Below are 21,754 nucleotides of genomic sequence, written 5' to 3'. Positions count from 1 at the left end.
ACAAAAAATTGTTCAAGAACACAAGTACATATCCTCGAATTTTCACTTGCAATACCAGCCAAATTGACAAGGGGGCTTTTATTTGAACACCTGTTCTCTTTAAAACTACACTTGCTGTTTTAAACTTGCATTCTCATGTTACTAATACAATGGTAATCAGAGCACTCGAAAAAATCATTCTAGGGGTTAATGTCTGCTTCCTGCTAATTCTGATTATACAAATCTGAAATACAAAGCTATGAACAAAGAAACTAAAATTGCAAATAAATTTGGTCTTCCATCAACACCAGCTGATAGTGTCCTGCAAAAACAACATTATGATGGTCAGTACTCAGTAGTAGTATACGAATGATATTCTCAATAGTCAGAATGATAGTAATAATTTGGACATGAAGTTTGCAAAAGATATATAATTCAGTATAAAAACTTTCAAGTTGGTATTTAGTAGTACCCGTGGCTTAAGAATTCTTAAACTTAGAAATGGCAGGATTAGCAATAAATTTTTTCTGTTCCTTTTTTTTTCAACAGTTATTAAAGCGCAATGACCGGAAGCTAGAGTGAGAGCTCAATATACTCTTTTTGTAGAATTTCTTACCTTCCCACTTCTGTTTTTGTTGACAGTCCAAATCCAAAGGGAAAGAGCGGATCATAATGTGAATCTCCGATGTTCATTGGGAGTTGGTCAACAGTTTTAAACCAAGTTCTCGACAGTTTTCCGGTAAATCCATAATCCCCAAACAGAACATCAGTAACTCCCTGACCTTCACTGCCAGGTAACCAGGCTGCCACTAAGGCGTCAATGGTGGACATATAAGGTTGTATTACAACGGGTCTCCCCGATATAAGAACGACAACGCACTTGACTACCCCACACACATTGTTGATCACATTTGGGCCTGGATCTGCCATAGTGAGATTTGTGCTATCACCAAAACTCTCAGTGTATGGGTGCTCCCCAACAACGACAATAGCATAGGCAAAGTTGCCAGACTTCATAGATTCACTATCAGGGTTCTCGAGGTATACAACTTCTGTTCCTGGAAGAACTGCAGAACTTACAGCACTACGAATGGTGGTTCCTGTTCATAATCAGAGACTATGTTTATTAAACTGTTTATACACACGCCGCGTTTGTTTTCTTAAAACAATTAGAGATTGAGCACAGAGCAAATAATCAATATTGACTTAAATTTTGACACGCAAGACAATTAATTAGTAGTTACTAAATGGCTATATTTCAATAGGTACTTGTGAAATTCATGTTGCCAAAAAGTGTTGGCAATAAGCACTCATTTTGAAGCTTGTTCGAAGTGCTCAAGTCATACATAAAGACTCGAACTTTAGCAACAAAACCAATAGCAAAAATGAGCAATACCGGCTGTGTTATTATTGCCACTGAACCCCTGCCAATTGATTGTCCATCCACCACACTGATAACCAAGATTATCAGCATGGCTACCAGCAACTAAAATTCTAGGAACGTACTTGGGAAGGGGTAACAACGGGTCATCTGCACTCTTCCCATTTTTCAGAAGCACAAGTGATTTCCTTACCGCCTCCCTTGCTAAGTTTCTGTGTTCCTGTTCGCATAAAAAAACTTTCTGTCAGTCATGACTCTTGGTTTGCCACACTTCAAATAGCTTAAATACTAGAGGTATTGTTATGGATTAAAAACTAAGGTATATAATTACTGTATTTATTACTAAGGAACGTGAGTTTCGAGACTCGATTTGACTGCTCTTGTGTTTCGTGACTCAATCCGCCTTAACAAGATGCCTAACTACCTTGCTGATTGTCAGGGATCAAGTCAAAAACGTAGTTCTGATTTGGGGGTGAGCATGGTTGTCATGTCGGTCGACTAGTCGCGACTAGTCGACTAAGCAGTGATTGGAGGTCGACTCAACATGTCGACTAGCTGAATGTCGATATTTCGGTCGCCTGGTCGACTAGTCGGTCGACTAGTCGACTAAGCGGTCGACTAGTCGACTAGTCGAGCTGCTCAGTGTATATATTTTTTTTCTGCATAATTTTTTTTACATGCTGCACTACCACATCAAATCACAGTTGTATCAGACAATTGTTATTGAATAATTGTTACATATTTCACATGATTGCAAGTACTTTTTTTTGTTGTACTAAATTGTTAGATGATTGCAAATACTTTTCTTTGTTATCATTTGTTAGATCTTCTAACTTTTTCATCAATCTCTCCAAGTGTTGGATTCTTAATTCCTTACAATCTGAAATAAAACACTGTGGAATGAGTTGGAACTTAAAACCTAGAACTTAGAAATCTAAAATACATAATATATATACATTTGTGTGTGTATATATATATATTGTATTTTTAATTTATAATAATATATTATTTTTTGTCGACTAGTCGACTAGCGGGAGGTCCGTCGACTTGCCTCGACTCATCGATGTGACAACCATGGGGTGAGACCCCTTATATTGATGTTGGGAGTCCTTGATTTGGACTTGGGTTATGAGACTTGGTGGACAAGTCTTGGAATTAGAATGGACTTTGGAGTCCTAGGTGTTAGAAAAATTGGATTTTTAGATCATAGTTTTATTATGTTCTTGATAATAATCCTAAAATCTAATGATTGGAAGTTGTTCCATGATATGTGGACTTAAACTTTCATGTATGGTTTTAAGAATTTTTCTTAATGAAATCCATAGAGAAATAGAGTTGAAATTAGTAGCTTGTAAAAGCTTGAAATGGAGAATGTGTCATTTGTCCCACATTGAAAATAAATAAAGTGATGATTTTATTTATTTGTGATTTAATTTTTTAATTAGAATTAATTTATCAGTCGGGCTGGGTTATTGTCTCTGTTGGGCTTGGACACTTTGTAAGTGGGCTGAGTCAGATTCAATGAATCTGGACATGTAACTGATAAATAAAGATTCATAATTAAAAACATTAAAACTGATTTAATGTGTGGATTAAATACAAAAGCTGTTACATTTTATTTAAATTCAAAATCAGCAGTTTTGATTTATGTATTAAATGAGCAGTTTTGATTTCTGATATTAATGTATATTAAAGTCTATTAATGTCAAGGTTGTAAGTTACACTTAGCCTCTACTATAAATAGAGGGCCTAAGTTGTTGATGAAACATACCACACAACATTCTCCTCTTTTCTCCCTCTCTGCATTTTCTCTCCCAGAAACACAAGTTCGAAGTGCTGTAGGTTGGTTTTTCCGGCGACTGAGGTGCTGGTCGAGGTGGAGGTTTTGTTGCTGCTGTTAACATCAACTTCGAGCTGTTTTATCCTGGTGGAGATATTGCACGCATCCCAAACGCAACAGGTAGGGGGCAATATTCTCTTCAAGAGCAGCCAGGACTTCGAGCAAGGCCTGGTGACTCAGCTGTGATCATATTTTCTTGGTTTTTTTTTGTATCTGTGCACCATTATTTTCAGACACTGATGAAAGCTATGGTTTCGGGTACATCTTCCTTTCTCTCTTCGTTATTTCAGTTACTAATTTTGTTTACATGCATGCTTTGTTTTGTTGACTGTGGTCTTGGCCTGAACTTGCCAAATTCTTTATACACTTGCCTCTATGTTGCAATATTTGTTAGTGAAATATTTTCAACATTCTTGAAGAGAATATTAGTTATTTAGAATTTAGCATAATGGTTAACGAAAGTGAGGTTATCGTTGGTGGTGGTAGCAGTTCGGGTGCAACTGCTGGGGCCATTGATTGGACCACCTATAGTTTCCCACAAGCTGTTGAACTAACCGGTTTACCGGAGAAATTCAACGGTGACATTGGCTTTTCTCGCTGGCAGAAAAGGATGAAGTTGTGGCTGACTATAAAGGGTCTGTGGCCGGTTGTGGAATATGAGAAACCAGTAGTGGATCAAGAGAAGGCTGACACAGTTAAGGCTTTTGCGAAGTGGGCTGAGAAGGATGGAGTGGCTAGGGCGGCCATTCTGGCGGCACTAACAAACACTTTGTTTGATGTCTATTCTTCTGATGCCTACTCTGTAAAACTCTTATGGGAAAAGCTGGACCAGACACATAATACTGACTCACAAGGTCTAGAAAAGTATTCTGTGGCAAGGTTCCTCGAGTTCAAGCTGGTGGACAATAAGTCCATGACTGAGCAGGTGCATGAGTTCGAGATGATAGTGCATGCTTTGAAGGAGTCTGGATTGGACCTCCCGGAGAAGTTCAAGGTGATGAGTGTGATTGAAAAGCTCACGAAGTCTTGGGAAAAGTTCTCTCTCTCCCTGAAAAGACAAAAATGAGAGATCACCTGGACCAACCTTATGCTGGACATCTCGGTGCAAGAACAACACAAGTCCAAACAGGGACATGTGATGCCAACTGAACACGGTACCTCGAAGGTAAACATAGCAACTGTAGGACAGAAGAGGAAGGCTTTTGCTAAGAAAGCTAATAGTAATAAACCTAAGAGTGACAAGGACAAGGCCAAGAAACCCAAGGCAAAAAAACCATGCTGGTCTTGTGGGCAGGTTGGGCACTGGAGTAAGGACTGCCCTACGAAGAAAGCACAAGCAAATGTTGTGCTTGGAACCGCAAGTGGGCCTGTAGTGAACATGGTCGTTGGTGAGGCTACGGCTTCTGAAACCGACGTTGACCGGTATGTATCCTACAACCCTGTAATATTTTCTACCTATCTGTCAAATGAATGGTTGATAGATACTGGAGCTAATGTACATATTTGTGCTGATATTAGTTTATTTGTATCTTATCAACAAACAGAGTCATAGCCTAACTGTGAAGATGGGGAATGCTAGTGCTGCTCAAGTACATGGAGTTGGAAACATGGATCTGAAGTTCCCTTCAGGACGTATTCTATCTCTGACGAGAGTGCATCATGTTCCCGACATGCGTATAAATATAATAAGTGGAAGCTGTTTAGTTTCTAGTGGTTTTGAAATTTCGTTCAAATGTAATAAAGTAGTTCTTATTCACACTGGTACATTCTTTGGCAAGGGTTACTTGTCAAATGGTTTATTTGTTATTAATGCGGATCCCGTTTTGGGAAATTTGAATAATAATGTTATTCCTTCTGTTAACTGTATTGAATCCTCGAATATATGGCATGCTAGACTAGGTCATTTAAACTTTGGTGCTCTTAAGAACATGATGAACTTAGAGTTGATACCAAAACATATCATAAAAAAGAATTCTAAATGTCAAGTATGTGTGTCTGCTAAACAAATAAGGAAACCTTTTCATAACGTTGTTAGGGGTTCAGACTTGTTAGATTTAGTACACACTGATATTTGTGAATTTGGTGGTGTGTTGACCAAGGACCAGTTTAGATACTTCATTACTTTTATAGATATAGTAGTAGATACTGTTATGTTTATTTACTTAGACATAAGGATGAAGCACTTAGTAAATTCATTATATATGAAACTGAAGTAGAAAAACAAACTAGTATGTTACTTAAAGGTTGAGATCTGATAGAGGTGGTGAGTATACGAGTAATGCTTTTAATGAATTTTGTGCTAACAATGGTATAATTCATGAAGTTACTCCACCATACACACCTGAGTCTAATGGGGTTGCTGAGCGAAAGAATAGAACATTTAAAGATATGATTAATAGTATGCTTATTAACTCTGGGTTGCCTAAATACATGTGGGGAGAGGCTCTAAATACGACTTGCCATATTTTGAATAGAGTCCCTCTGAAACACATGGATAAAACACCCTTAGAGTTATGGAAAGGCAGGATGACTAGTCTTAAGTATCTTCGTGTGTGGGGGTGCCTTGCTAAGGTGCTTGTTCCTGAACACAAGAGAAAGAAACCAGGTCCAAAGACTGTTGACTGTATCTTTCTGGGCTATCTTGAAACCACTACAGCTATGAGATTTTTAGTGTTAAAATCTGACATAGATGGTATAGTGGCAAACACGATAGTTGAATTTCGAGATGCGACATTCTTTGAGGATGTCTACCCTATGAAGACTGGAATACCTGAAACGACTTCTGAGGAAGATCCTACTCACACATCAAGTTCTATTCCTGATCATGTGGAAAAGATGACAAATGTGGGGGCGGAACCTAGTAGTACTAAGGAACTAGAGGAACCAAGGAGAAGTAAGCGTGCAAAGGTAGTCAAGGATTTTGGAGGTGATTTCATCACTTACAATATCGAGGACGAACCTTTAACTTTCCGACAAGCTATGGATTCTTCTGAGTCAAGGCACTGGAAGGGCGCTGTGAAGAGTGAAATTGACTCTATTGTTTCTAATGAAATATGGGAGTTGGTTGATCTCCCTCCTGGGTGTTCTACTATTGGGTGCAAATGGATCTTTAAAAGGAAGTTGAACACTGACGGCTCAATTGACAAGTACAAAGCTAGACTGGTAGCTAAGGGTTTTAAGCAAATGAAAGGAATTGATTACTTTGATACATACTCTCCGATTGTAAGAATGGTAACAATCCGAATGCTTATAGCATTGGCTTCAGTCCATGGTCTTATCATCCATCAGATGGATGTAAAGACGGCTTTTCTTCATGGTGAACTTGAAGAAGAGATTTATATGGATCAGCCTGAAGGATTTTTTGCATCAGGCAATGAAAGGAAAGTATGTAAGTTGATCAAATCCATCTATGGCTTGAAACAAGCTCCCAGAGATTGGCATAAAAAGTTTGATGAAACTGTATTGCCTTTCAGTTATAAGATTAATGAAAGTGATAAGTGTGTCTACACTAAAGTTAAAGGTAATGAGTGTGTTATTTTGTGCCTATATGTGGATGATATTTTACTGTTTGGAACCAATATTGAGATTATTAACGAGACTAAAGAATTCTTGAAAAGGCATTTTGAAATGAAGGATATGGGTGAGGCAAGTGTGATTCTTGGAATCAAATTGATTCAGTCCACTGAAGGAATAACCTTGACTCAATCTCATTATATAGAGAAATCTATACTTGAGAAATATGGTTATTCACTGTGTAGAATCGCTAGTACACCCTATGATTCGAAAGTTGCCCTTGTCAAGAATACTTCAGGAGTGCCTGTGTCTCAATTAAGGTATTCTCAGATTATTGGGAGCTTGCAGTATCTTGCTAACTGTACAAGACCAGATATTTCATATTCTGTGTCTAAATTAGCTAGATATACAAGTTGTCCAAACAGAACTCATTGGGATGCTCTTGATAGAGTACTTAGATATCTAAAAGGCACAATGTACCTTAGTTTACACTACAGGAGATTTCCTGGTGTGCTTGAAGGGTACAGTGATGCAAGTTGGATAGCTAAGAAGTCTGGTTTCAATGGAGTGACTGGATACGTGTTCACCTTGGCTGGTGGAGCAATATCCTGGAAGTCAAGCAGACAGACTATAGTTACTCGGTCTACTTTTGAGGCTGAGTTGTGTGAACTTGATGCCACAGGGACGGAGGCTGAATGGTTACACGGACTTATGTCTGCAATACCTGTAGTAAGCAGACCGCTTCCTGCTATTGCTATTCACTGTGATAGTCGAACAACTATCGACAAAATTAGCAGTAAAAAGCATAATGCTAAAACTAAGAGACACATCCAAGTTAGACTCAAGTCTATAAGGGGTTTAGTGACTGATAGGATCATAGCTATAGAGTTCATAGGAACTCAGAATAATATAGCTGATCCTCTTACTAAAGGACTAGAACTTGCAGTGGTCCTTAAGTCAAGGTTGGGGATGAGACTGTCAACCCATCATAATTCATCAACAGTGGGAACCCAATACACATGAGAGGAGATCCCTCGAAGTGTATTCAATGGGTAATAACAAGCTGTAAGGATGAATTGGTAGTACCTTTGCTACATAGTTGATACTATAGTATCTGAGTCTATCCCCTGTAAACCTAGAAGGTATTGACACTGCTAGAAAAGCAAGAGTGTTAAAACTCTGAATGGGGTCAAGTCATTTGACGAGATAGAAGCAGTATATCTCTGGAGATGCCCAGCTAAGCGAATGTAATTGTGTGGTCGCAATTAGAGGATAGGGTTAATCCTTGAAGCATTCGACGAACAGGATCGAGACATGACCATTAATGTCTCAAAGCCGTAAATTGGCACCATAGCCTTTGACTTGTCGTCGTCTATGGAACATGGTTATACTAAACGGATTAAGATTCAAGGTGAAACATTCCATCTGAATCCGGTAGCCATTGAAGTAGAGGACTTAGGAGGGTTCAAATCCGGAAGGGTACCTACTCTGAAAAACATGTCATGATGAAAAACCTGATCGCATTTCTGTATGGATTTGTGGGGGATTGTTAGAAAAATTGGATTTTTAGATCATAGTTTTATTATGTTCTTGATAATAATCCTAAAATCTAATGATTGGAAGTTTTTCCATGATATGTGGACTTAAACTTTCATGTATGGTTTTAAGAATTTTTCTTAATGAAATCCATAAAGAAATAGAGTTGAAATTAGTAGCTTGTAAAAGCTTGAAATGGAGAATGTGTCATTTGTCCCACATTGAAAATAAATAAAGTGAGGATTTTATTTATTTATGATTTAATTTTTTAATTAGAATTAATTTATCAGTCGGGCTGGGTTATTGTCTCTGTTGGGCTTGGACACTTTGTAAGTGGGATGAGTCAGATTCAATGAATCTGGACATGTAACTGATAAATAAAGATTCATAATTAAAAATATTAAAACTGATTTAATGTGTGGATTAAATACAAAAGCTGTTACATTTTATTTAAATTCAAAATCAGCAGTTTTGATTTATTTATTAAATGAGCAGTTTTGATTTCTGATATTAATGTATATTAAAGTCTATTAATATCAAGGTTGTAAGTTACACTTAGCCTCTACTATAAATAGAGGGCCTAAGTTGTTGATGAAACATACCACACAACATTCTCCTCTTTTCGCCCTCTCTGCATTTTCTCTCCCAGAAACACAAGTTCGAAGTGCTGTAGGTTGGTTTTTCCGGCGACTGAGGTGCTGGTCGAGGTGGAGGTTTTGTTGCTGCTGTTAACATCAACTCCGAGCTGTTTTATCCTGGTGGAGATATTGCACGCATCCCAAACGCAGCAGGTAGGGGGCAATATTCTCTTCAAGAGCAGCCAGGACTTCGAGCAAGGCCTGGTGACTCAGCTGTGATCATATTTTCTTGATTTTTTTTTGTATCTGTGTACCATTATTTTCAGACACTGATGAAAGCTATGGTTTCGGGTACATCTTCCTTTCTCTCTTCGTTATTTCAGTTACTAATTTTGTTTATATGCATGCTTTGTTTTGTTGACTGTGGTCTTGGTCTGAACTTGCTAAATTCTTTATACACTTGCCTCTATGTTGCAATATTTGTTAGTGAAATATTTTCAACACTAGGAAGTAGGAAGCTGATTCCTTATCCCATGAGGTTTCTTGAAGGCCAATCTACAAGGATTTATATCCTCACCCGGACTCATCTTAATAGCTGTTTTTCTCCCTTATTAATTGATATTCAGGGTTTTGGGCTTTCTTTGTTCCGTTAGGCCTGATCTGGTCCATCAAGCTTGATGATGGATGTGTTAACCTTTTTGGTCTGAATGTCATACATCTTCTTATTGGGCCTTATAGCCCAATTCACGTATAATTAATGCAATATTAATTACATAATCAGGATTTATTTACTCCCAATCAGGTATTGATTGGTTAAGAATTATGACCCCATGTGAAAAATATAAGAGGACAAGCTGTGAACAAGCATAACTGAAATGGAGTTCAGAATGACAAGTGTTACATGTGAAGGAGTTTTACTTGCCTGTTTTCCGAGCTCATTGACTAGACTGAGATCAGCAAGAGGGTTCTCAAAGAGACCTGATAAGAACTTGACCTGTAAAATCCTCCCAACTGCATCATCAATACGGTCCATGGGAATATACTTGTTCTTGACCAGGTTAGTAAGATCATCAATGAATTCGGAAAACTTGATCGGGACCATTACCTGTGATAACATATTAAAAAGTAGAATTGCCCGATCAAAATATTCTCCATCTAATTTTCTTTGAATTTACATAATTACTGTAAATTTCGGTATGCAACTTCAAGAATCAGTTAAATCAAAACAATGAAGGGGGGATATTTATAGCCTTGTTTAAAAAACAATTTCAAATTTTTTGGAGAGAAATATTAACCATGTCAATGCCTGCAAGTATACTGGTCTCCACAGAATAGGTGTAATTTGAATGAGGCGGTGAAGTAATCCTGTCTATACCCTCCCAATCAGAGATGACAAAGCCCTGCCAATTATCCACAATAGTTACTGATATGTCAATTCTTGTCGCACAATTATAGAAATATTCAGCAAGTCATTTAAATCTAAGATCGGCAAACCAGCATATATTATATAAGAACTGTATACAAAATAAATATAACAATTTCTAAGATTATATAGGCATCTATTTTAGATCCTTGCTATAACTATGGTGTACAAGCATAACATGCAATTGCAGCATGATCTAGTAATTTAGGAATCTCAAATTTAAAGAATTTTATTAATGAAATGTAACTGACTAACTGTAAATTAAATCACGAAGTTTTTAACGAATCAATTTCCTAGAAGAACTGTTTGGTGGCTAAAATAATCCTAAGGTGATATTTATTTTAACATGCAGTTGGTTATACGAGCTCAGAATAGAATTCTACCTTAAAATTAAGGGTATCCTTTAAGAACCCAGAAATTAGATCGCGGTTCGCATGCATCTTTTTATTATTCCAGCTAGTGTACGAAACCATTACTGTTGAGACGCCTTTGATGACAGAATCATAGTAGGGTGGCATGTGGATGCTAAGCAACCCATGCATGTCAATCATAGTGTTGCTCTCGTTTATGCCTTCAGTTGTCCCACCATCACCAACGAAATGCTTCGCACAAGCCACAACATTATTCCTGCTCGAGAGAGATAGGGGGTGGCACAAAAATTATCATCCGAGTGAATAATGAGTTGACAGTTTGCTATGGAGGACTACCTACTTTCCACCAACATAAGGAACTCCCTTTCTGGTACCATTTGGAATTTCGCCTTGCAAGCCCGATATAATATCTGTCATTTCTTGAACAACCTTGGGATCCTCACTATAACTTTCATAACACCGTCCCCATCTGGGGTCTCTGCAGACCTGCTCAGACAGTTTACTTAAATAATCATTCTAACCAAGTTGCTCTGAGTAGGTAATTAGACAAGTGAACTTAGCATATTTGTACTTACTGCAATGCAAGGAGCAAATGCATAAGGTATCCCCGTAGCTCTGACTTCAAGAGCAGTAGCAGCCCCAATCCTCCTCACAAGATCAGGGTCCCTGATATTTTACATTTTCAAATAAGTTATTCTAATAAGGAAGCCTAAAAAATAGATCAACAAAGACCTTATTTGATGAGCACGCATAATATGAAATCACCAAATATTAGGTCACTACAATTGTATTCTTAAAAACGCATTAGCTAACCATCATTATTATAAGGTCGTATTTATATAGTATTAAAGTTATTTTTGAGGATAATTTCTATTTTGGGGTGTCTGTTCCCTTTCTCTTATTAATTAGAAGTACAAGTTTTCGTACTCTTATCAATGTCTTCTTACAAGAGGGACATCCTAAATTACAGGAATTTCCAAATATAAGAGGTAAGAAGAAAACGAGAATGAAATTTTTAAAAAAATGAAGGATTAATCTGACGACTGTCAAGCAATGCATATAAGAACCATTAATCTGGTCTGCTGTGGAAACATAATGCTTATTTGGTTTATAACAAATGGCTAATTAAATCTTAAGTTAATCTGGTAGATTACCAGACGTGAAGACAGATTATTTTAACCATGAAAATGATAGCCCACTTGCCTTGTAGCTCCGAGACCAACATTATGCGGAAAAATTGTTGCATTAAAGACATTGTTGTTCCCATGAACAGCATCGATTCCATATATCATGGGGATACCTAGACGAGTGGCAAGTGATCCCTTTTGAAACCCATTCACCATGTTAACCCAATCTGTTGCCGTAGCTTGTGGAAGTGGTGAACTACCCCCGCCACTTAATAAACTACCTGAATAAAAGACAGGAGTTTTATCAGTGCCATACAAATTTCACTTTGGCATCATGGAGCTTAATTATCTTCGTCTGATTTATATATATAATTATAGCTCCCGTTAAGAACCTTTTCAGCTTTTCTTGTAATCAGAGCAAAACAAAAGAATCTCACTTTCACATCAAAATTGTCGATTTCATGATAACAGAAATCATAAATTTAAAACTTAAACTGAGTAATATCAGAAATCGCTCCTGTTAATTTCCATCTTGTTACAGCCGTGTTGGTAGTCTAAGTTTATAATACTAATATTTAAACGGACACGATAAATGCTCTAAACAGTGTATGTTTAAAATGTATTCATTAGATAGCGGAACTAATAAAACCTCATTACTAGTGACAGATCTTATAGTCATCAGATAGATGGAACACTGAAAAAAGTGGTTCCCATTACCAATGTGGTACTTCTGCATTATATCGGGGGTGGCTGCAATTCTATCAATCTGAACCATCTGCCCGATTTTCTCTTGCAAAGTCATTCTAGTCAAAAGATCTTGCACTCTTATTGCCACCGGCTGATTATGGTCTTTGTACTTCATGTATTCTCCCTCCTCTGCCATTCCGGTGCAGATGCACCATAACGCCAATAACCCAAACCATGTAACTTTTATCTGATTCATATTAACTGCAATACACAAAAAGCTAATAATTAGATACACTCCACTAATTATTCTACTCTAAAGATACAAGTAAAAATAAAATTCAAACATAAACTCTTATTTTCACATTGAATATTGTATTTTTACGAAGTCCCAACTCAGCCCGGTTTGTAATTTCGCACAATATAATCAGTTCCACTACTCAATTTTTTTTTCAAGTTCACCTTGTTTTGATAAGCTTTTATGATCTAACATTCAAAGCAACTGCTTAAAGAATGACCATAAAAATTGAGTGAGATATATAACAAGTAGAAAACTTATGGAGACTTTGCACTACTTAAACCCTGAAAAATGAACACCATTGAAATTTCCTATCTACAATCCAACTGCATTTGACATTTTACAGTCAGACATAATCAAATGGACAGTCATACACATTTACTTTTTATGTGAGTGTAATATAATACTACAGCTTAATAAAAAAGGGTAAACATACTAGAAAGAAACAAACACAAATCTTGAACTTTAAAACCAAATCTTGAACTAAAATTAAGTTAGTAAGTAGCTAAAGAACATGATCAAGAATCCCAAATCTCATATTCTTGAAGTCTACAAAACTTTAGCCAAGTAAATCATAAAGTCAGAAGAATAAAAAGTTTCCAACTTTAGCATTGTAAACAAATAATTGAGGCAGCAAGCACAGTGTATGAATAAAAGGAAATGTGAAAGGATAAAGAAGAGAAAGCGTTTTGGTAGAAAGAAAAGGCCACCAACCCTTTGGGCAAAGATTCAAGAAGAATGATATCCTAAGTGTAGTGTGTTGGTGTAGTAACCCTATAGATACAATTTACAAAGGAGGGGAGATAGTACAATGCAGTGCAAGAAAAGTGAGGGAACGTGGGTGAGGGGGAGTTTTGAGTTGAGAATAAAGGAAAGGGGAGTGTTGAAAAGGGTCGGTGGGACTGGGACTCACTAGTAAACCACAATTCAACAAAATCCAAACTCCAACGTACGTTTAATAGTAGTAGTAGTATACAAACAATTTGATAAAGTAACTTAAATGTAGCTAGGAAGTTGGCTATGAGTTATCCAACCAGCTCCTTGTAAAACATTTTTTCACTTTTTTATTTTTCCAGTAATGTTCTACTGTGCGCTATGGACAATAGTAGTTAAACAAGACGAGAGCATCTCCCCTGATCCGGAGTTGATATTGTAATTTGAATCTGAATCTAATTTGGCCAACTTTTCCGTTCCTTCAAATTTGAATCCGAATTAAATCTCGCATTTCTCATTAAATACCGAATTAGTGATAGAAAATTCCGGAACATCGTATTCTCCTTGTTTTTTTTAGAATACTAATTTTATAGTCCGTGCACGTGTTTTATACCGTGTAAATTGAATTTTATTTTTCAACTTTGATGGTCAACGTTATATTTATATTGTTGTCTGATGGATAAATGATGTATTTATTTATGTATACGAGCATTAGTATTTATAGTGTGGTTGCAATATTGTTACGGGTATCTGTTTTAACATCAATTATTTAAAATATATGCATGTCGTTACCCGGTGGATTGAGCACGGATTTGTTTGGATATATGACTTACTTTGGAATGCGGTGATACTTGAATTGAACATGTTCTTCGAAATTTAACATTAAAATGAAATAATAGAGGCTGCAAGTGGTATTTCTTGTTATTCACTGCTAATGGCGATTCATGTGGTTGTTGTAGAAATATTTGTGGTATTTATTGTTGTCCACTGGTAAGGGTGATCCATGGGGTTGTTGTAAAGTGTTTGTGGTTGTTTGAGATACTGCAGAATATAATCGTTTGTACGCTTATAATTTTATTTTTTATTATTATTTAAATATTTATTCTTGACCTTAGTAAATTTCACATTCCTCATTCCATATTAACTAATAAATAGTTTTGAACGTGCTAGACTCCTTCTGGTTTCATTTGAATTTGATACAAAAATAATACTAAGATTATCTGCTTCAGTCGATATTATTCTTTCAAGCTGTGACGTGTAAGGACGCAACCAAATACCAATATTAACCAATATGATCATATGTTTAATTAAAGATATAAGCCAAAGATTATGCGTGTGTCTGTGTTCATTTTCTACCATACATTTCAAGAAAATAGCACTTGAAAAATAGAATGGTACATAACTCACTATGGACGATAGAGAAAATAATAACAACATATATTGGATGTCGATTACTTATACATAACACAATCTTTAATGGGTGTGATGCACGAGCATTCTCTAAATATGTATAAATTATTGATTTGTTCATAATTATTTTATTTGTTTGTATGTTAGAAATGTGATTAAAAATATTTCGTGTATTTGTTGTGTTAAAATTGTTATTAATTACTCATACAAAACTTAGTGTCAAGTGTCAATACAAGTTTGTATTGTACTTATACACATTAAAATTCCTGTTTATCAGAATTTGAATTCTTTGTGCAAGATTTCAAGCAGATCCAAGAGAACCTCACTTAACAGCTGTAAAAAGAATCTTTAAGTATCTTAAAGGAACAACTACTCTGGGATTATGGTATCCTAGAGAATCAGATTTTAAACTAATAGGTTACTCAGATGCAGATTTTGCAAGTTGCAAAATTGACAGGAAAAGCACAAGTGGAAGCTGCCAATTTCTTGGAGGCAGATTGGTTTCTTGGTACAGCAAGAAACAAAAGTCAATTTCCACATCAACTGCAGAAGCAGAGTATATTGCTGCAGGAAGCTGTTGTGCACAGATTCTTTGGATGAAGAATCAGTTACTGGAATATGGGTTAACATATTTCAAAATCCCTATTTACTGTGATAATCAAAGTGCTATTGCTATGACAGGTAATCCAGTTCAACACTCAATGACAAAGTACATCAGCATCAGGTACCACTTCATCAGGGAACATGTGGATGAAGGTACAGTGGAATTGCATTTTGTTCCCACAGATCAACAACTAGCAGATATCTTCACAAAACCACTGTGTGAAGCTACTTTTACAAGATTGGTAAATGAACTTGGAATGGTTTCAGGTTCTTTCTCTAAATCTGCTTAGTCTTGTTCTGTGTTATCAGACTTTATGCTCAGTATTTACAGAATTAATCTCATTGTGTATTCTGTGTTTAATTGATAAATGTCTTTAAGTACTGACTGTTGTCTGATATATGTTTCTAAACTCTGATAAGTGATATGTCTGTTCAAGTACCTATTCAATCTTATGAGGATAACTGTGCTAGATACTGACCTAGTAGTCTTCAATAAACAAATGATTCCATGTAAGAAGTAATTATTTCAGTGGAAACCCTATGACACTAGCAAATTCTGATAATTGAGCTTAGTTAAGTTTACTTTGTATATCTTATTACTAAGTCACAAATTAGAATAATGCTACTCATCTGTTAAGTTCTGATACTAGTAAAACTGCTGAATGTACTAAGTGCTGATAAACCTCACTTATCAAAAGAAAAAGCAAAAAGTTCAAAATCAGGTACTCCTTTGAGATCTAGAGTAAAAATGTGGAAGGGACGACCCAAGTGCATTGCTGGTATTAAGTAGACATGCATTAGAAAAGCAAAATATTTTCTTGGTGACTTTTCACACTCTATGATTACTAGAGAAATACTCTGATAATAGTATAAATTTTGATAAACAGTCGTGACTCACTTACACTGAGAATCCACTGTAAAATAGAATTTCAAAAGATGCATAAAATTAGCACAAAACAGTTGAGGTGGACTCAAGTATGAACTCATTCATCAGTAGGTTTCAGGACAATGACAGCTCTTTAGCAAAATTTTAGTTATGCCTTATTTCTAAGATGTACTGAAGTGAATCAGACTTTACTCTTTGTCTGTTATTTAGCTTAATGCACACACTAATCACTCCATCTGAATGATGAAAATTTCTGTGGTGGTCTATGTTATTTTAGATAAATAGTCATTGTGTCATTATTGCACAAATTCTGAGGACAAGTTCTAGTTACACGTTCTGATGATTAAGTTCTGAAGTCTATAACACAGAACTTGTATGAGGATTTACTAAGATGGGCATTCCTTTTTCGAGTTAAGAAATTATGTTCTGATGACTGTTAAGTTCTGGTATAGGTCTAAGTTCTGATTTCTCAGTCTAATCCTTTACTTGGTTTATCTGTGAATAAATTTTGATAACAGTCTCAGTTCGAACTAGAATATGTTGAAGTGGAAGATTAATAGTCACTATGATTAGGATTAATGGTATTCGTACTTGAACAATCCACTGTTTTTTGTTTCTTGTGCGTTTTAAACCATGATTCCTCTTTCCAATGAATGTTATTCTTTTTCAAAGTCTAGGGAGACGAGGTAGAATTAATTCTACCTGTCAGCATTCAATTTCTTTGCGTCTCCTGACATTCTCTTGCCTATATAAGCAGCCACTTCACATCAGTCTTTCCATCAAATTCTTCTCACACACTTATCTCCTAATTCTTCTTTCAAAAACACAATGGTCAGATACAACATGTTTTTGAACTACCAAAACTTCAATATGGAGCTAAGCTGTGCCGAGTGGCAGCAGGAATGGCATGTCACAGCCATTCCTGAGGAGATATGGGACTCTGTCCCACAGGAGGTACTGACACACCTTCTGTTCTTCTATATGGACTACCATCGCCATCTGGAGCGATTGGAGGAGGAAAGGCTGGAAGCTCTCCGCCAGCAAGAGCGAATCATCCGACTCGCCATTCTGTTTGTCGAGAGTAGGAAGAAGAAGATGACTTAATCTCGTCTTCTTCCTGTTTTTCTTCATCATCAGCTTTGTCAGGCTTCTTAGCTAGGACTAAGGCTGTTGATGTTAGGTATAGAAGCTTAGGGAAAATCTTGTATACGTATTGATGTAATTTCCATTTCATAAATGTATTGTCTTGATATATTAATGAAAGTTGTTTTCACTTCAAGATTTTATCTCTGAGTTATTTTATCTTGTGTTGATAAATCCTGATTGATATTCTGATGACCATATAAATTTTGTTTTATATTAAGTTCTGATTCATTTTCAGCACTTACTTATCTAATTTATCTTGGTCATTTTCATGTGATGTATTTTCAGAATATCAATGATGCAGTGAAAAATAATTCAATCAGTGCTAACGGTTTCAATTTTGAATTAAAACTGTTTCTCTTGATAAATGGGACGGTTTTTCCTTGAAACTAGGCAACTGGGTAAGTAATGATTCCTGTTTTCTCGAGCCCAGTAACTTTCCGTTATTACTGCATGTCTGACAGGTGTCCAACGGTAACATTTTTGTTCAGAGTATAAGTACAACAGAGAGAAGATTTTTTTAATCTTTTATTTTCTTCATATTTTATCTCTCTCCTTACTTTTACTCTCTTTCTCTTTATTTCTCACGTTGGTTTTTCATACAGACATTATCTCAAACACCTAACAGGCATACTTGAATCTCATTTTTTTTTCACATGGCACCAAAGGATTTAATCATTGATGGAGCTAAGTTTGTCCCCAACAACTATGCTGCAGTTCTTGATCATACTGAAGCTCCATCTGAATTGCACTTTGTGCAAGATCTTCTTGTACATAGTGAGGTTGGGTATGCATTAACACAACCTGAATTCTTTTCAAGCCAACAAGTTCTGAGGTTTTGGAGGACTGGGCTTTTTGATGATGGTGGTCAACGTGGAACTCCCAGTATTATCTTCCAAGTGGGTGATTCATCCTTTGTAGTCACTCCTGGTACAGTACGCAGGGCTTTACATCTTCCAGAAGATTGTACTTTCTCAATTCCAGAGGACTCAGCCCTTCGGGAGTTAATGGCTGAATTGGGATATGAAAAGAGTCTGACAAAACTTGGACAGTTGAAATGGGCTAATATCAGAAGAGAATGGAGTTTCTTCTTTGATTGCATCACCAAAGCTTTTGGGAACAAATGTTCAAATTTTGATGCTATCCCAATTCTGAGTCAGCACATAGGGTATGCTATTATTCATCAAACTTATTTTGATTTTGCAACTGGAATAATTGGTTTTATTGGGGATAGGATGACAGAGGATCGAGATGTTATTTATTTTGCTAGATTCTGTCAACTTATTTACACTTACTGTACTGATGAACCTCATTTAGTCAGCACTCAAACCCCACCTTTTAAGGTTGCAAAACGATACTTTAATGACCTGGTAAATGCTGATACTAAGAAAAAAGTGGTTAGACCATTACAGATTCCTAAGTCTGTAAAACAGATCCTGGTAAATGCTGATCCTGATACTTATAGATCTGTTTACTCTGATGTCCAACCAACTCCAACCACCCAAAATCCATCAACCTCAGTACCTACCACTCATTCTACTCAACCTACCCTCAGAACATATCTCAAATCCTATCTCTCAACTTCACAGACTGCTCGACCTTCATCTTCAGCACCTATTGTGAAGCCTTCATCTTCCAAGCCAAAGAGGACAAATAATGTTCCTCAACCATCTCAAAAGAGAAGGAGGATTATATTGAGAGATGAATCTGATTCCGAGGAACAGGTTTCTTTTAGAGAACCTGTTGTTTCTGAAGCTGAGAAAGAAATTTCTCAGAAGGATTCTGAAATTGGGGGTTCTAGGCTTCTCAACAGGCTTAGACGAATGACAGTTCCTGAAACTCCCAAGGACTCCAAATCAACAAGGAAGTACACGAAACAGAGGGCACAAAGGCCAGTTTCAGATGATGAAGAGGAAGCAGCTAAGGAAGGGGATCAGGAATCTCTGATCTCACAAGACAAGGAATTTGCTCCAGTCACTTCTTCTCCATTAACTCCATCTCAGGAAGCTGTATCTGATAAGGCTAACTCACCATCTGTGTCTCTTGTTGATCCAGGCACAAGTGTTGATATTGATGTTCAACACTTGGTTGTGTCTGAAGTATTTCTCTTAGAAGCTCCAACAGCAAATAATCCTTCCACAACACCTGTTACTGATGCTGTTCAAACTCCAGAGTTATCACCAACACCTTCTCTGCATCAAGATGCTGATGATCAGACTTTAGGTGAGCATCAGGATATGGTTGTTGATCAGAACTTAGTATCAGATCAGCAATTAGAGGATGCTGAAGCCTCCATTGCTACTCACACTGTGGTCTTATCAGAAGATACTGATTCTTTAAGTTCTGATGCTGCAAATGCTGGAGATACTGGTGAAGCTGCTCCAACTATAGATGCTGATGAAGCAGGTCCTTCAGGACATACTCCTCAACAGACTCTTCCTAAGTCTGAACTGGTAAAGGAGTTTATTACCGGGGCTGCACCAGTACCTTGGAGTGAAACTCCTGCAGGTCAGGAGTGGACTAAGGAATGGAACTCAGTTTCATATGTTCCAACTGTAATACATCTTGCTGAGCACTTGACTAAAGCTGATGAAATGTTAAATTCTGATGATTTAAAAACCCAGCTTAGAGTCACTGCATTGAGTATTAAACATCTACAAGGTCTTCATTCAACTACTCATGCAGAGATACACAAGATTCAGGAGAACTTTATCAAACAAGAACAAGTTTGGAAAATTGATAAGAAAAAGTTCTTTCAACCTACCATTGACAGGATTGCTTATATTGAGAAAACTCAAGAGAAACAACAAGCTCAGATTGATGACATTCTGACAAATCAAGCTTCTCAGCAATCGCAACTTACTGAAATCCAATCCTCAGTGGAATTACTTATCTCTCTTTTACTACCTGCTGATGCCAAAAAGGGGGAGAAGGTAATTAAGTCCAAATGCAACACTAACAAGACACTGCAAGGAAAGGATGATGAAAATGATGATCAAGGATACTCTGGAATGGGTAGCGGTCATAGTCAAGGTAGAAGGTTTACATCAAGACAAGCTAGTCACAGGACAAGTTCTGATACTGGGAAAAGAATAAGTTCTGCTGCTGGTAAAAGGATAAGTTCTGATGAACTTCTAGATCTTGATGAGGAAATGTCAAGACAGTCTGGAATGGGTAGCGTTCATAGTCAAGGTAGAAGGTTTACATCAAGACAAGCTAGTCACAGGACAAGTTCTGATACTGGGAAAAGAATAAGTTCTGCTGCTGGTAAAAGGATAAGTTCTGATGAACTTCTAGATCTTGATGAGGAAATGTCAAGACAGTTATTTCTTCAAGAAAATCCAGGAATGGACTTGGAAAGTTTAAAGGAAGAAGAAGCTAGACTTAAATAAGAGAAAGTCACATCTAAATCTGAAGCTTCTGGTAAAAATTCACTTCCAAAACTCAAAGGCATTGTGATCAAAGAAAGGACACATACTGAAGCAACGTTGGCTAGATCACAACCACAGATAGATCCAAGATCCAAGGGTAAAGAAAAGGTTGGTGAACCTATCAAGATTTATGTACCTCATGAGGAAGAAGAAATTACTGATGAAAAGGATGATCTTGCTCTGACTTCAAGAAAAGTTCTTAAAACAACCTCTGACATGGCTCAAGTTGTTCAGAGTCAAGAAATTGTAAGTTCTGATATTCAGAAGAAGCAAGTAACCTCTGACAGAGCTCAAGTTAACTTGATATCAGAAAATAGATCAAAGACACTCCTACCAGGATTCACTAAAGCAAAACAGACTCAATCTTTGAAGACTACTGCAAGTGGTTTTGAAGCAAGAGTAGTTACTGGAAAAGAAGCTAGAGATAAAACTGGATTGGGAAGTGCTGATGAAAGAAGAGTACACAACACTACCAATGATCCAACTTCCTTGAGTGAACCAGGTATTGGAGCAACTCCTGAGAGATTGAATCAACTGGAATCTGTACAGATGGTTTATCATACCTACTTGAAAGAATAGATCATGTTGTATTTCATGACAGATGGTAGGGTTTATCATATAAGACAAAATGCCATTCCATTGAAGTATTTTGAAGAATTGGAGCATGTACTTTTCTTACTTCAAGTGGATGACAGAATAACAGAGACTGCTGCAAACTACTTAAAAGAACAGATTCAGAGACAGAAAAGGCTTTATTCTGTTAAGTCTGACAGCATATATGTTCCAAAGTACAGAGATCACAATGGTAATATTGTTGATATGAAGTCTAATACTGCA

At 36.7% G+C, this 21,754-nt stretch overlaps 1 protein-coding gene across 3 annotated transcripts; it reads right to left on the bottom strand.

The window, feature by feature from the left end:
• Positions 1-61: 61 nt before the first annotated feature.
• LOC141667945 (uncharacterized) lies at positions 62-13,806 on the bottom strand. Of its 3 annotated transcripts, none has more exons than XM_074474596.1 (11): positions 13,445-13,806; positions 12,466-12,696; positions 11,825-12,029; positions 11,197-11,287; positions 10,962-11,107; positions 10,634-10,877; positions 10,123-10,227; positions 9,750-9,932; positions 1,376-1,580; positions 596-1,079; positions 62-301 (listed from the first exon to the last, which is right to left on the bottom strand). In XM_074474596.1, exons 2-11 carry the CDS (start codon positions 12,689-12,691, stop codon positions 214-216), a joined length of 1,977 nt encoding a protein of 658 aa, XP_074330697.1. In that variant the 5' UTR covers positions 12,692-12,696; positions 13,445-13,806; the 3' UTR covers positions 62-213. The 3 variants fall into 3 exon arrangements, with proteins under 3 accessions (XP_074330697.1, XP_074330699.1, XP_074330696.1); XM_074474598.1 differs by lacking the exon at positions 13,445-13,806 and adding an exon at positions 13,167-13,390; XM_074474595.1 differs by lacking the exon at positions 13,445-13,806 and adding an exon at positions 12,895-13,144.
• Between the last annotated feature and the right edge of the window lie 7,948 nt (positions 13,807-21,754).

Source organism: Apium graveolens, chromosome 6 (genome assembly GCF_009905375.1).
Source record: "Apium graveolens cultivar Ventura chromosome 6, ASM990537v1, whole genome shotgun sequence".
In the NCBI taxonomy this organism is placed as follows: Eukaryota; Viridiplantae; Streptophyta; class Magnoliopsida; order Apiales; family Apiaceae; genus Apium; species Apium graveolens.
Note: the sequence above shows the minus strand (reverse complement) of the source record. Positions and strands in the feature narration are given on the sequence as shown.